The sequence below is a fragment of the Gobio gobio genome (genome assembly GCF_949357685.1).
Source record: "Gobio gobio genome assembly, chromosome: 23".
Classification (NCBI taxonomy): domain Eukaryota; kingdom Metazoa; phylum Chordata; class Actinopteri; order Cypriniformes; family Gobionidae; genus Gobio; species Gobio gobio.
The window spans coordinates 25,860,584-25,876,787 of NC_137119.1; the positions used below are offsets into that span (position 1 = coordinate 25,860,584).

The following is a 16,204-nucleotide window of genomic DNA, read 5'->3' on the forward strand; positions in this document are numbered from 1 at the left end:
TTTACTATTTTGTTTTACTATTTTTGCTGTTTCACTTGTATGGTCTAATTTTGATTTGGTTACTGTCACTCTTTTATTTGCTTTTTACTACTTTTACTTGTTTTGCTATTTCACTTGTATGCTCTAATTTTAATTTAGTCTCAGACACTCTTTTACCTGCTTTTTACAATTTATACTTGCATGGTCTAATTTTAATTTTGTCCCTGTTACTCTTTTACCTACTTTTTTTAGTTTTCCACTGCCCTATCTGCTTTCACAAATGTTTGTTGGTTGATTGGGGCTGTTGTTGGTTTAAGCAAAACCTAGCTAATGAGACTGGTCAAAGCTTTGGTCCTTGTGGAGTTTCTGGAAATGTTTCTGGTTAAACTAGACAACAAGCTTAGTGGGACACTAGCAAACCAGTCAGCACCGTGTAAAACTAGCACAAAATAAATCCCCCATGGTGTCAGTGTAAAAAAAACCAACCCAAAATTCACATCACATCTTGTGATTTGGCAATGTTGTGAAAGAAAAATCTGTGAAATTGAATTGGCTAGAGGGGCTACAACAATAACATTGGGAGTACACGCCATCCGGAATGACTGGAACCAGCATTTTGGCAAGATGGTTCAAACAGAGGTCACCAACAGCAAAAAATTCAGCAGCGAGTGTGAAGTTATGCCCATGGAGGTTTAGCAGCAGACATAACAGTTGAGAGGCCCAAGCCACTTCTGTTAACACACCACGAGACCCGTGAGTATGAAAAAATGTAAACATGATCAGCTGGTACAGACTATATTTACGTTGATTACTAACAATGCTAGATGAATACTTGGTTTGCTGCATGTGGATCTCACACGGTTTGCTAATTGAAACTATTACAGACTGCTGAGGGATCCATGGAAAAATAAATGAATAGACTGTGCAATAATGAACTTACAGAGCCAGTGGAGCAGTTGTCAGACTCTTGAACAACATCATACAGCACCGCATCTTTGACGAAGACAGCAACGGCTTTCAAAATGAAGGACACGAACAGGTGCATGTGGATGTAGTTACGAGTGCAGTGGAGTTTCCTGAGGGAATACAAGGAATACAATCAGCCACACTTACGGACTGAATCTAGAATATGTTAAGCTGATTGAGAAGTCCCCTGTCCCCTAATTACACCCCGTCCTCGGAACTAATAACGGAAAAATGACAGCTAATTACACCACAAATGAAATCCTAATTGAGCTTTCTGGTCCTTGAAAGAGGTTTGTTAAATAGATAATTTGTTGCAATTTTTTGCCCATTTCACACACATTTCTCTTCACTGTAAACAATCTGATTTTAAACTCAAGGTAGCTCATTTAATGTCCAACATGCTGATTTAAAATTATCAAGCTATGGCACGCAGTCAAAATACTGACCATACTGCATATACTTAATGGAAGAAAGTAAGTCATATGGGTTTGGAGGAATACAAGAGTGAGAAAATGACATGATATTAATTTTATGGGGGAACTATTCTGCACTCTGTTATCCCAGAACACCCTGAACATACCCCACACTTGTAAAATAGAGGATACTTTGTTTAAACACTGGGTTCTGCAAAGAAAAGATTAATATTTTACAGTATGTTACAGTCATACTCTAAAATACTGACAAGTCTACAAAGCTGCCATGCTGAAAAGACTGTTAGATTATAACATAATACAAGACAATAATCCCCCCCACAAAAAAAAGAAAAATATGTTGCTTGGATAAAAATGTTGCATAATTTTTTGCAAACGGATTCCTGGGTTTCCTATCAGAATAATCAAAACAAATCACATTGTCATATTTTTTTTTATAAAAAAAGGTAATATTGTGGAATATTATTTACATTTTCAATCTTCAGTGTCACACGATTCTTCAGAAAACAAAAATTATTTATTTTTATCGATGTTGAAAACAGTTGTGCTGCTTAATAAACAATGCATTTTCTTCAGGATTTTTTGATGAACAGAAAGTTCAACAGAACAAAATATATTTGAAATTTAAATTTAAGGCATACTTGCTGAAGTAGTAATTTCTGTTAAAAGAAAAGAAAATCTAACTGACCTTAAACTTTAAACGGTAATACTTCTCACAAAGCAAAATACACAACACAATGCTGATTTTGCATTTAGTCTCTATACATGCAAATATTACCTCAGGAGCCAGTTCCTCATTATGAAAATCATATTTAAAAAATGTACATAAACTATTGGCACATATGTAATGTCATTATCTCACCACAAGAGGTCTTAGCGTAAACATGTTTTCCAATAGCTAATTTTTAAGTTTATTGGCTTAAGTCTTTTGGTAACACTTTACAATAAGGTCTCATTTGATAACATTAGATAATGCATTAACTAACATGAACTAACAGTGAACAATATGCTTTTACTGCATTTCCTAATGTTAGTATTTACAAATGTTCATGATCATGTTAGAGCATTTACAATAATGGATAGCACTTTTGAACTTGTATTAGTACATTGTATTAAATGTACACTATATTTCCAAAAGTTTTGGGACATCTGCCTTTACATGCACATTAACTTTAAACTTTAATGACATCCCGTTCTTAATATGTAGGGTTTACTGTGGAGTTTGCCCACCCTTTGCAGCTATAACAGCTTCAACTCTTCTGGGAAGGCTTTCCACAAGGTTTAGGAGTGTGTTTAAGGGTATTTTTAACCATTCTTCTAGAAGCACATTTGTGAGGTCAGGCACTGATGGACAAGAAGGTCTGGCTCGCTCATCCCAAAGGTGTTCTATCGTGTTGAGGTCAGGACTCTGTGTAGACCAGTCAAGTTCCTCCACACCAAACTTGCTCATCCATGTCTTTATGGACCTTGCTTTGTGCACTGGTGCGCAGTCAAGTTGTAACAGGAAAGAGCTATCCCCAAACTGTTCTCACAAAGATGGGAGTATGAAATTGTGCAAAATGTCTTGGTATGCTGAAGCATTAAGTGTTCCTTTCAATGGAACCAAGGGCCAAGCCCAACCCCTGAAAAACAACCCCACACCATAACCCCCCCTCCACCAAACTTTACACTTGCACAATGCAGTCAGGCAAGTACTGTTCTCCTGGCAACCGCCAAACCCAGACTCATCCATCGGATTGCCAGACAGAAAAGCATGATTCGTCACTCCAGAGAACACGTCTCCGGAACACGAGTCCAGTGGTGGCGTGCTTTACACCACTGCATCCCACACTTTGCATTGCACTTGGTGATGTAAGGCTTGGAAGCAGCTGCTCGGCCATGGAAACCCATTCCATGAAGCTCTCTACACACTGTTCTTGAGCTAATCTGAAGGCCACATGAAGTTTGGAGGTCTGTAGCTATTGACTCTAAAGAAAGTTGGCGACTTTTGCGCACTGTGCGCCTCAGGCCAGGTGGACCTCCTGTTGTTCCCAATTGCTTTCACTTTGTTATAATACCACTAACAGTTGACCGTGGAAAATTTAGTAGTGAGGAAATTTCACAAATAGACTTATTGCACAGGTGCCAACCTATCAGAGTACCACGCTTGAATTCACTGAGCTCCTGAGAGCGACCCATTCTTTCACAAATGTTCATAGAAGCAGTCTGCATGCCTAGGTGCTTGATTTTATACACCTGAGGCCATGGAAGTGATTGGAACACCTGAAATCAATGATTTGGAGGGGTGTCCCAATACTTTTGGCAATATAGTGTATTTGCAAATGCTGAGATATCATTAACTGGTTGAAGAAGTATTGTCCATTGTTAGTTCATGTTAACTAATGTAGTTGACTAATGTTAACAAATGAGACCTTATTGTAAAGTGTTACTAAAGTGTCTTTCTTTTGTCAACCAATTTCATTATTGAAAAGTCTGTTCATATTGAGTTTCCTTGAACTTGTTTTTTTTGTCTGGTTTTTTGACTTACGGTATTGGATTTTCATTTGTCTAGCTTCATTGGTGATGTATTGCTTCAATTTGTAACAATTATGTGTCCAGTAAATTTAAACAATGTGTATAAAAGTTACTATTGATTACTCCATGAAATCGAATTGTTTTGTTTCTGTGGTATAAGCCTCGTGAGATGGGCCAACAATATTACACATTATAGCAGGTCGAAATCAATGAATCTCGCTTTTGTGGTTACTACAGCATCCTGCCCCTGTTTTGGATATTTGATGAAATTCCTACATTGTAAAATGTTTTACCCAAAAGTTGAGATATTTTTAATTTCGTCAACTCAAATTGGACAAATCAATTGGATAAACAAATTATATTTAGTTTAGTAAAATCAACAGTGTATGGACAATAACATTGAAATAAAAACACATGTGAACCAGTGATAAATGAAGTGTTTGTTTATAACTTGCAGTTCTCATTGCATAAAATATCAGTTCTCCCTAACTGACTATAACTTTACATTCACTTGAGTTAAAGGTCAAATCAGTGTGTTTCCTTTAACCTAGCACTCATGCACAGGCATGATGTCTCTTGTTTGCTCATTTCTCATGCTGTGATCTGACGCTATCAGCATGAATTTACAGACACACAGGTCTATGTTGCGTCTTTAGTGTGTGGCCATCTGCGGGATCACCTTGACATATACCACTGACAGATTTAGACCCTACAAAAGTTTTTACCAAATGTTTTTTGGTAAGGGAACAATTTAATTAGACCACAGACTGTGTTTCCGCCAAGCAATGACAACTTGTGACCTGAGTCATTATATGGAGTGGGAGCAAGTGTTCAAACCGGCAATAATAACCTGAGGTGTGATCAGGTCTTCAGCCCCTGTCAGTCCCTGAAATCCCACATCAGACTGATATAGTCTCAGTTAAGACTGCTTAAGCCTTCAGCTCGAGTGCAAATAGTGTTAAGAGATGGGATTAGGACTGATTACATTTCTCCAGAGCTGAACATGAGCAGCTTTACTGAGGAGCAAGTGCTGCTCTGCCATACTGTGATACACATGAACCTTATTACTGATGGGAATGACAGCATGTAGGGTGGGTTGTGGTGTAGTTAAAGCTTGGGTTGATAATCAGAAGGAGAAAGCTGTGAATTTCATATTTGTACCCTTGAGCAAAGCACTTAACCCCCAGGATGCTCCAGGGAGGATTTATGTTGTAATAAGTGTGCTGTGAGTTGCTGAAAGTATCAGTTTATGACTGTTTACAGCAGAACTTGTGCATTTTTATAGGTCAGCTTCTTACTAGGGTGAACAGACGCAGACCAGACGCAGGCCTGGAGTCCTGTCCCCAAAAATGTCCCCATTTTACAGCACATTCTAAACAGCCTACATATATAGTGTAAATAAGCCTGACCAACATAGCCTGTTGGTTACCAGAGCATGCCAACAGTAGTGAATATTTTAAAGGGGCTATATGTACACATTTTTATGTATTGATCGTTTTTTTTATTGCTGATGTGTGAACAGCTTCTAAAGAAACTAGACATTAGACAAAAATTAGACATTCCCGCCTCTCTTCTCACTGTAAAATAATGAATTGGTTTGAGTAGAGCTAACTCAAATTAAATATATTTGTTCAATCAAATAAACTTTTATGAGTACTTCCCTTTACTTTTGAGTTCACAAAACTTTAAAAAAAAATTTTTTTAGTAATCTGAATTGTTTCATTGTTTTGAGTTGTATTAAATTGTTTCTAGTAATTTAGACAAACTTAAATTAAATTGAAACTGGGCTGGGATTTTTTTCCCCAGCAATGCTTTGCCATGACACTCAAATGAGTAAATGCCAAAATTAAGTGTTATATAAGGTTTTTTTTGTTTTGTTTTTTTGGTGCAAGATTGATGTTAAGCGGGAGATTTAGTAGTTTTTAATGTTTTGCTATGTTCGTTAAAGGCCACCTATTATGCCCCTTGTCACAAGATGTAATATAAAGGCCTGTTCACACCGGGATGATTTTCGCTCACATTTAATTGCCAACGTTTAAAACGTCATTTTTTAAAAAACGCCTTGGGTTTGTTTTTTTATTTTATCGCGGCGCGTTAAAAACTGGCCGACCAATGAGATCAGCGCTTTTGTTCACGTGCTTGGAGCTGCTGAAGTGACAGTAAAACATGACTTGGTGGCGCTCAAGCACAAAACGGTCTTGCCGAGCACACATTGCTACGAAGAAGAAGTAGTAAGTAGACAAAGAAAAAGATGAGCTGCTAATGCTGTGTGAATGGTTTTGGCCAGAGACATAATATGTCTATGGTTTTGGCAAGCATGTAAATACTCTCTCTCTTCTTCTTCTGTGTGACAAGCGAGTGTCAGAAGCTATTCTACTGAATGTGCACGTTCACTCTGCGCATTGCCAGTGAAAATCGCTTGGGTGTGAACACTCATGACGCGCCGAAAAACATCACGAAAAACGCTGGCGATAAGTGCGCGCGATATTCGTACCGGTGTGTACAGGCCTTAAGTCTCAGGTGTCCCCAGAGTGTGTCTGTGAAGTTTCAGATCAAAATTCCTAACAGATCACTTAATATACCATTTTAAAAATGCCAATTTTGGGGTTTGAGAAAAATGTGCTGTTTTTTTTTTTTGCATAATAGGTGCCCTTTAGGAAGAGTTTCTGTTATGTTGGGTTATTGTGGCGGTTACCATCATAGTGACAATTGGAGCATAAGCTTAGTTTGAGAACAGATACCTAAACAATTAAAAAACAAAACTTTTTTAATAAATAGAACTGATATTTCAGTGATAGTATTTTGACAACTGAACTAGGAGACCTTGGTTTCCATTTCAGAGATCAAGCTACATCCACAGCTGTTACTGTAACGAGCCATGTCAAAAATGAATCATCCACCAAAGTAGCATCATTAATAGTCTAATCCACAACAAATGTATGCAATGTTTAATTCATACATAAATAATGTTGCCTCTGTGAAACTTGGTGCCGATAAATGGTTTTGAATCGTGTTTGTAGTTCAAAGTATCACCACTGGGTTTATTGTGAGCAATGCACTGATATGATTCTCTGATGGTGGAGAGTGTCCTTTGGTCTAGATGAAATGTGTGTGTTGGAAAATACATGTAAGAAAGCTCTTATCTCTGTCATTAGCAGGGCGTTCTGCCTCTAGTGAGCCAGATCAATCACTGTAGTCTCACAACGGAAGCATGTTGCTCGCTGTTTAATCCTCGACAGCTTCAGTAATTCAGTGACTCGCTCCATGACACTCCTTGGTGCATTTAGGGTTAGCTTTTTAACCATGCATGAAGCACTGTTTTCTGTGTTTAAAGCCTGTTAGCTTAATCAAAATGCCATCCTTCAGTGTGAATTTTATGTGGAGACAAAAAGGACAAAAATATTTTTGCCCAGGAAATGTTAAAATAAATTGTAATAAAAATATAGTTTTAATATAAATGAAAATAAAATTAACATGATACATCTAAAAAAAAATGTACAGTGTCCTTGTTACATGTAGTTCCCTTTCGTTCAGTCACTACGACGTACGTTACCTTCGAGGTGTTTAACAGCGCCCAATGGCGTGCCAATGCCATGGGCATGCGGAATTTGCATGCGTAACTCCGCCCCACCGCGTGGGTATATAAGGAAGTACGCTGGCAACATCGCATTATGTTTCTGCTTTGGAGCCAAGAGTACCTCTTCACTCCTTCAAGCCTACAACTGAGTCTTTGTCAAGCCTTCGAGACGAGCTGCTTTCCAGAGGCGTTGGATCTACGGCGCGTTCCAGTGATCGCATACTGCCTGCCTGCTGATCTGCGCAGTGGTCCGTCTGACAGCTGGTGTGTGGTCCCTGGGCGCTTCGGCGTCTCTGCGAAGCTTTCCTTCCTAAAAGAGCTTACACGTGGCACGTCCTTTTCAGGATGTCTCGCCCGTGTACTTCTGGGTGTGGCCGGTCGTTGACTTCCTCTGATGGGCACGATCTCTGCTTGGTATGCTTGGGCGTTCAGCATGCTCAAGCAGCGTTCGTGGATGAGTCATGTTCCCACTGCGGGAACATGACCATCGCGGTTCTGCGGTCAAGACTCAAGGATCTTCGTAATGAAGTGAGAGTCCCCTCAACCACACCCCGATCTACCGTGCCCCCCATGGCCGGTACTTCGGCTGGTGGTCAGGGTGACCTGAGGGTTAAGGTGTGGAACAAAGCCCCGACGCTCATACCTCGGGCCACACCCCCCTCTAGTGTTCCGCAACCCGTGAGCGTTCAGGCTGAAATCGCGGGGCCAGCTCCGGCTCCCCCGCGCATTTCGTTTGGCGCTCCAGAGGATGATGCGATGTCGGTCACCGCATCACAAGGTGGGCTCGAGTCCTCTGACGATGATGACTCGGCTGTGCTGCCGCCTTCGGGCGCGCCAGCATTGCCCGAGTCGGACCCAGAGCTGACAGCCATGCTGTCTCGGGCAGCCGCGAGTCTAGGGATAGAGTGGAACCCTCCGCCTTGTCCTGAACGCTCGCGGCTCGATGATTGGTTTTTGGGAGCCCGCGCTGACTCACGTCAGTCCTCGCCCTCAATACCTTTCTTTCCCGAGCTGCATGAGGAGATTGCCCGGTCCTGGAAGTCCCCGTTGTCTTCCCATGACCGGTCTGCAGTCTCCTCCGCCTTCTCCATCCTTGATGGGGCCGCGGCCAAAGGGTACACTGGGGTCCCCCAGGTTGAACGCTTCGACCTTGCGAGGCGACCCTAAGCACCCCTCCAAAGCCTGTCGATTCACATCAACCTTGGTGGCGAAATCGCACAGAGCTGCGGGGCAGGCTGCTGCCTCTTTGCATGCCATGGCGATCCTCCAGGTCTACCAGGCCAGGAACCTCAGGGACATGCACGAGGGTGGAGTTGATCCGGGGCTCTTAAATGAGCTGCGTGCCGCCACCGACCTCGCTCTCCGGGCGACGAAGGTGACCGCACGCTCCCTGGGTCAAGTGATGTCCACAAATGTGGTCCAGGAGCGACATTTGTGGCTAAACCTGGCCGATATGCGGGACACCGAGCGAACACGCTTCCTCGATGCCCCCATATCCCAGGCTGGCCTCTTCGGCGGAGCGGTTGAAAACTTCGCCCAACAGTTTTCAACCGCCCAGAAGCAGACTGAGGCTCTAAAACATGTACTGCCCCGGCGGCCAGCTGCTGCTTCCACCCAGCCGCCGGCACAGTCGCCTCAGCCTGCTCGCCGCCGAGGACGCCCTCCTAAGGCTCCCGCCCCTCCCACCCGGTCCAAGCAGCAGCCTTCACCCGGGCCGGGTCGCGGAGGAAGCCGTAGGAAGGCGTCCAAGTCCCCTCAGGCCGCCCCGCGCCCCACTAAACGCCAGGCCAAGCGGCGCTCCTGAGACGGACGGCTCAGGGATGAGAAATTCTTTCGAGGAGATGGTAGCAGGACCACTCCTTCCCCCGGTGGAGGGCCGGGGGAGAATCCTTTGTTTAGCTGCTGGCCCCCGGGTCAGCAGCACCCTAATCTGTTCAAAGAAAGAATTAACACTCCCATCCCTGAGCCCCCAGAGATCGGTGATGTCAGTGCGCGCCACCCACGGGTCCCGCCACTCGCATCCCACTCTGTCGCCAGCCTCCTGGCAGAGCAGACCCCAGTGGAACGTGCGTCCTTCCCTGGTCTCCTCTGTCAACACGCAGCAGTTAACCGCACCCCCACACCGGGACGCCCAACAGCCTCCCTTGTCCGGGTCGGTAACGCTGCATCGCTGCCCCACACCGGGTATGTCTGTAGTCCGAATGACCCCGCTGGTGCAGTTCCTGGGAGCCTGACTTCAGATTCCAGGGCTGTCCCGCTGGGTCGCGAAGACAGTCAGGCGCGGCTACGCGATTCAGTTCGCGCAGGTTCCTCCCTGTTTTCGGGGAGTCCGCTTTACTATGGTCGGGGCCAATGCCCCTGTCATGCGAGCGGAGGTTGCCACCCTACTGGCGAAGGGTGCGATCGAACCTGTCCCTCCAGCCGAGATGAAGTCTGGGTTTTACAGCCCCTACTTCATTGTACCCAAAAAGACCGGTGGGTTGAGACCAATCCTGGACCTGCGCATCTTGAACCGTTACCTTCACAAGTTTCCGTTCAAGATGTTGACAGCGAAACGCCTTTTCGAATGCGTTCGTCCCGGCGATTGGTTTGCAGCGATCGACCTGAAGGACGCCTACTTTCATGTCTCCATCCTACCTCGACACACTCTGTTCCTACGGTTTGCTTTCGAGGGGCGGGCATACCAGTGCGCGGTCCTCCCATTCGGGCTATCTCTGTCCCCTCGCGTCTTTACGAAGATTGCCGAGGCAGCCCTTGCGCCCCTACGGCAGCACGGGGTTCGCATCCTGAACTACCTCGACGACTGGCTCATACTGAGTCACTCTCGAGAGCAGGTTTGCGAACACAGAGATCTGGTTCTCCACCACTTAGCCTGTCTGGGCCTTCGGGTCAACTGGGAGAAGAGCAAACTCTGTCCCGTGCAGAGGATCTCTTTTCTCGGTATGGAGATCGACTCGGTCGCCATGTGCGCGCAGCTTACGAGCGAGTGCGCGCAGTCTCTGCTGACTTGCCTCCGTCAAATCGAGAGCAAGAGTGCGGTTCCACTGAAACATTTTCAGAGGCTCCTGGGGCATATGGCATCTGCAGCCGCGGTAACGCCGCTCGGATTGCTACAAATGAGACCGCTTCAGCACTGGCTTCGCGATCGAGTCCCAAGATGGGCATGGCGGTCTGGCACGCTCCGGGTCCAAATAACCCGGGCCTGCTTACAGACACTCACTCCGTGGTCGAACCTCAGTTTTCTACGGGCCGGCGTGTCCTTAGAACGAGTTTCCAGGCATGTTGTTGTATCAACGGATGCCTCCTCCACAGGCTGGGGTGCCATGTGCAATGGACAAGCAGCCGCGGGCTCCTGGACAGGACCCCAGCGCCTTCTGCATGTCAATTGCCTCGAGTTGCTGGCAGTACGGTTCGCCCTGCACCGCTTCCGAGCGTTGCTGAGGGGTCAACACGTACTTGTCTGGACAGACAACACGGCCACTGTAGCGTATATCAACCACCAGGGCGGTCTACGCTCCCGCCGTATGTCTCAACTCGCCCGCCATCTCGTTTTATGGAGTCAGAAGCACCTGAGGTCCCTTCGTGCTATCCACATCCCGGGAGACCTGAACCGTGCAGCCGACGAGCTCTCACGGATTCAGCCACTTCCTGGAGAATGGAGACTCCATCCCCAGACGGTCCAGCTGATTTGGGAACAGTTCGGCGATGCACAGGTAGATCTGTTTGCCTCCCACGACTCTTCCCACTGCAGCCTGTACTATTCCCTGACCGAGGGCACGCTCGGCACGGATGCACTGGCGCACAGCTGGCCCCAGGGCCTACGCTTATATGCGTTTCCCCCAGTGAGCCTTCTCGCACGGGTACTGTGCAAGATCAGGGAGGACAAGGAGCAGGTCATATTGGTCGCCCCGTATTGGCACGGCCAGACCTGGTTTTCAGAACTGCTACTCCTTGCGACAGCCCCTCCCTGGCCTATCCCTCTGAGACCGGACCTCCTCTCTCAGAGACGGGGCACCCTATGGCACCCGCGTCCAGCGCTCTGGAAGCTCCACGTGTGGCTTCTGGACGGGACGCGGCAGGTTTGAGTGGCCTGCCACCTACGGTGGCCGCCACCATCACTTCCGCTAGGGCAGAGTCTACTCGACACCTCTATGCGTTGAAGTGGAACCTCTTCGTCACCTGGTGCTCTTCCCGCCAAGAAGACCCCTGGAATTGCCCGATCGGGTCCGTGCTTGAGTTTCTCCAAGAGGGGCTGGAGCGAAGGCTGTCTCCCTCCACCCTGAAGGTGTATGTGGCTGCAATATCTGCCCATCACGACCTCTTGGGAGACAAAAAGGTAAGTCAGCACGACCTGATCATCAGGTTCCTGAGGGGGGCGAGGAGACTGAATCCTCCTCGCTCTCCTCTCGTTCCCTCTTGGGACCTCTCAGTAGTCCTAAGTGCTCTGCAGAGGCCTCCCTTTGAGCCTTTGCGGTCGGTTGATATTAAGTTCCTGTCGATGAAGACGGCTCTGCCGACCGCATTGGCCTCTCTTAAGAGGGTCGGGGACCTGCAGGCTTTTTCAGTTGACGAAGTGTGCCTAGAATTCGGGCCGGCTAACTCTCACGTGACCTTGAGACCCCGGCCTGGATATGTGCCCAAGGTTCCTACCACTCCCTTCAGAGATCAGGTAGTGAACCTGCAAGCGCTGCCTTTGGAGGAGGCAGACCCAGCCTTGGCATTGCTCTGTCCAGTACGCGCTCTCCGCGCTTACGTAGACATGACGCAGTGTTTCAGGACCTCAGACCAGCTCTTTGTCTGTTATGGTGGAGAGCGGAAGGGAAGAGCTCTCTCAAAGCAGAGGTTGTCTCACTGGATAGTGGACACCATTGTTTTGGCTTACCAGCAGCAAGGTCGACCATGTCCCCTTGGTGTGAGGGCACACTCCACCCGGAGTGTGGCCTCCTCTTGGGCTCTAGCGCATGGCGCCTCGCTAACAGACATCTGCAGAGCTGCAGGCTGGGCGACACCCAACACATTCACCAGATTCTACAATCTCCGAGTGGAGCCAGTGTCCGACTATGTACTCGCCCCCCCCGAGGGGCCGGTAATGGACCAGGCTCTAGGTGTCTTCGATTGCTCGCCACTCCACTCCACGGACTGGATACGTGCGATATTCTCCTCAGGTGAGCTCCCCGAGAGCCCTGAGCTCCTCCAGCACTGTCGACGCCAACATCAGTTCAGTCTGCCCTTTCGAGCCCAGACCCTCATGTCCGGCCAGGTGCCCCGTGTGCATGGTTCCCTCCGGCGACCCCCACACGAGTATTTCCACCGTAAGCCTCCTCAGTGAGCAGGTGTCTTTCCCTTGGCAAGCCCCTGCCACCCCTAGGGTTAAAAATCCACCTTCGGCTGGTACCCTAGAGTTTCCCATATGCAGCCCTCAGCGGGTCATATGTGTACTCTCTAAGTCCTCCCCACGGGTAGGCATCTTTGGCATTCCCTCACTGGGATATGCTTCCCAGTGTACCTTGGTAATCCTGTGATAAGTGGGAGTCCTACGGCCTTAAGTGGCGGGATCTCACACTTACGCCGGGCACGGGACGACAGCTGAGTGGCGCGGTTATATTGGAACCCCCATTCGTTAGTCACTAACGTACGTCGTAGTGACTGAACGAAAGGGAACGTCTCGGTTACGTATGTAACCCTCGTTCCCTGAGGAGGGAACGGAGACATACGTTCCTCAGCCACGTCAGCTGTGCTGCTGGAACGCGGAGTTCAGATCTTGGCTCCGCAGCAGATACATAATGCGATGTTGCCAGCGTACTTCCTTATATACCCACACGGTGGGGCGGAGTTACGCATGCAAATTCCGCATGCCCATGGCATTGGCACGCCATTGGGCGCTGTTAAACACCTCGAAGGTAATTGGCTTCTAGGCGAAACCCCCATTCGTTAGTCACTAACGTACGTCTCCGTTCCCTCCTCAGGGAACGAGGGTTACATACGTAACCGAGACGTTACTATAGTAATATAACAATAAATTATGCATAACATGCTAACCTTAAACCAAAATGATAACACTTTATTTTACAGTGTCCTTGTTCCATATGTTCCATTTGTTTCCATATGTACTTACCATAGTAATAACAGTAAATGATGCATAATTACATGCAACTAACCCTCAACCAAAACCTAATCCTACCCTAACCCTGTAGTAAGTACATGTAGTTAATTAATGTTACTCAGTACTTAAATATATATTTACACTGTAACAAGGACAACTTAAAAATAAAGTGTAATCACAAGAACATAAGAACATAATCGACTGAACATAACCCACTATGTTAGCATAGTTACGACAAATGTAGAATTTCTTACCTGAATATACAAAGTATTACAATGGCAGTAGTGAGAGAAATGAGAGAAACACTGTGTCCAATGGTGTAGCCAATCTTTATTGACCTGAAGAAACTATCCTGCAAAAGAAAATAAAGAATATGTGTTAATTTGTTTAAACAGCTCTGTACTCATTTTAAACAACCATGCCAGCTCAAATTTTCAAATGACACTACTGGTCAAAAGTTTGGGGTCAGTAAAACAATTTTTCGAAGGAAACTCATACTTATATTTAGCAAGTATGCATTAAATTGATCATGTAAAGATTTATATTTCAAATAAATGCTGTTCTTTTAAACTTTTTTTAATCAAAACATTCTATTCATTGGTTTTTCACAGTTTTCAACATTGATAATAATAAGAAATGTTTCTTGAGCAACAAATCATCATATTAGAATGATTTCTGAAGGATCATGTGACACTAAAGACTGAAGTAATGATGCTGAAAATTCAGCTATCACAGTGTCAGGGTTGTGTTTAGTTCTGTTCAGTTAGATGGGTTTTAGGGTACGTTTACACGACAACGATGTACAAAAAATGTAAAAAGTTTTTTCTTTGTAAAGATGAGAACGTTATCAAAACGATCCTTTTCACACCAATTAATAAAAATGACTGAAAGCGATGTATTATACATGTCAGGCCAGTAGAGAGAAATGTTACTTATTATTTATATACGCCGTTAATTCTGAAGAATGAATTGCGCCTTTATATACATCAGTTCAAAGTGACCATATCTGTCACGAAGCCAGATACATTTGCTGATTTAAAGACGTTTCAAATGGGTCCGATGTGTTTTGTGGTCTGCGCCGACTCTGTGCTATCGTGTCTCTGGACCGAAGCCCCTGCACATACACATTCTTTTACAGAGCAGATTCGTGCCAAATACGCATGCCTATAGTATAGACTAAACATGTAATACACATGTGCATGACGTCACCATTTTCACAGATTTGCGTTTTTGTTGTTCACACGAAGACGATAACAGTCTCGTTTTCAAAAACATGCCCAAACCGCTGTTGTCGTGTAAAAACGTTTTCGTTTTTTAGTTGAAAACGGTGTCGTGTAAATGGCCCCTTAGTTTGGCTTTCCCTGTTCCCATTTGCCTGTGTTCTAGTTCCTTGTTAGTCTCCATAGTTACTCATTTGTTGTCATAGTTTCTAATTAGCTACTCTGTTCCCAGTTCCTTTGATTAGTCTCCCTGGGCCTCATTCATGAAACTTTCGTAAACATACCAGCAAATTCTGATTAATTTGTAAAATGCACCTCCACGAAAACTGTCCTCCGGATTCACAAACGCTTCGTGTACCACGGATTCGGTAGTTAAACGTGTGTATATTAATGAATTCCAAACATTCGTAAATAGGGTGCAAATGCATGCTCATTCATAATTAGCATAATGAGTTACAACTACACAAATTACATGTCCAGGAATGCTGTGGAATCTTCTGGACTTCCTTCTCAGGTTTGGCTCCAGTATATAGCATAACTGCTAAAGAGACCAATTGGCCATATGCCTAGCAATAGGAATTCAGTTATCGTGTGTCCACGTTCTCCATTGTTGTTCAGTCGTTGTACAAGTAGAATGATTGGTCGGTGTATTATTTGTCCAACCCCCTTCTCCACTGTGATTGGACGACTAGGTAAAAAGTGACAGTGACGAGCACTGCCTATTACCCAAAGTTAAACAGTAAAAAAAAAAAGACAGGGCAAATCGACTTGTGAAATATTATTATGGTACATAGTGAATCAAAATGCAATGTCATCAGTTTGCCTAAATTAGAACACGGAATGTTCAAATGTTTTACACACCATTTACACGTAGTACAGGTGTAAATTTCCTTAATAACAACTAACATTTTGAAAAGACGAACATTTTCTTGAATCCGAAAATTTAAGCCAGAACGACTTTACGTAAGATTTACACAAAACTTCGTTGTGATCGTGTTTCATGAATGGCTGTGTGTTTTATGTTCATATGGTTGTGCTATTCTGTTTTCCTGTCAATCTCATACGTGTGATGTTTTGGATTTATTCATTAAGGAGTGTTTTTGTTGATCTCCTTCATCATCGTGCGCTTTACTACAGCCACTAAACGTAAATTACATTTTAAAATATATTAAAACAGAAAACTGTTATGTTAAATTGACATAATATTTCACAATATTATGGCAATATAATGTTTTACTGTGTTTTAGATCAAAGAAATGCATACTTGGTGAGCATAAGAAACTTCTTTCATAAATTTCCGTAATCAGTAATTCTGTAAAATATCCGTAATGACAGTACTAGTGTATAAAACCTTTTGATTACGGTATTATATTTCTTAACATCCCTGAATGCTCATTCTGGCAAATAATTTTTT

At 44.9% G+C, this 16,204-nt stretch overlaps 1 protein-coding gene across 1 annotated transcript in view; it reads right to left on the reverse strand.

Moving 5' to 3' along the window:
* vipr1b (vasoactive intestinal peptide receptor 1b) overlaps window positions 1-16,204 on the reverse strand; it is a 111,116-nt gene that overhangs the window by 20,758 nt on the left and 74,154 nt on the right. The window contains exons 5-6 of the mRNA XM_079806886.1: window positions 13,825-13,922; window positions 920-1,055 (exon numbers count right to left, since the gene is read on the reverse strand). Coding sequence (XP_079663012.1) covers window positions 920-1,055; window positions 13,825-13,922 — 234 coding nt within the window. The remainder of the gene's footprint in view (window positions 1-919; window positions 1,056-13,824; window positions 13,923-16,204) is intronic.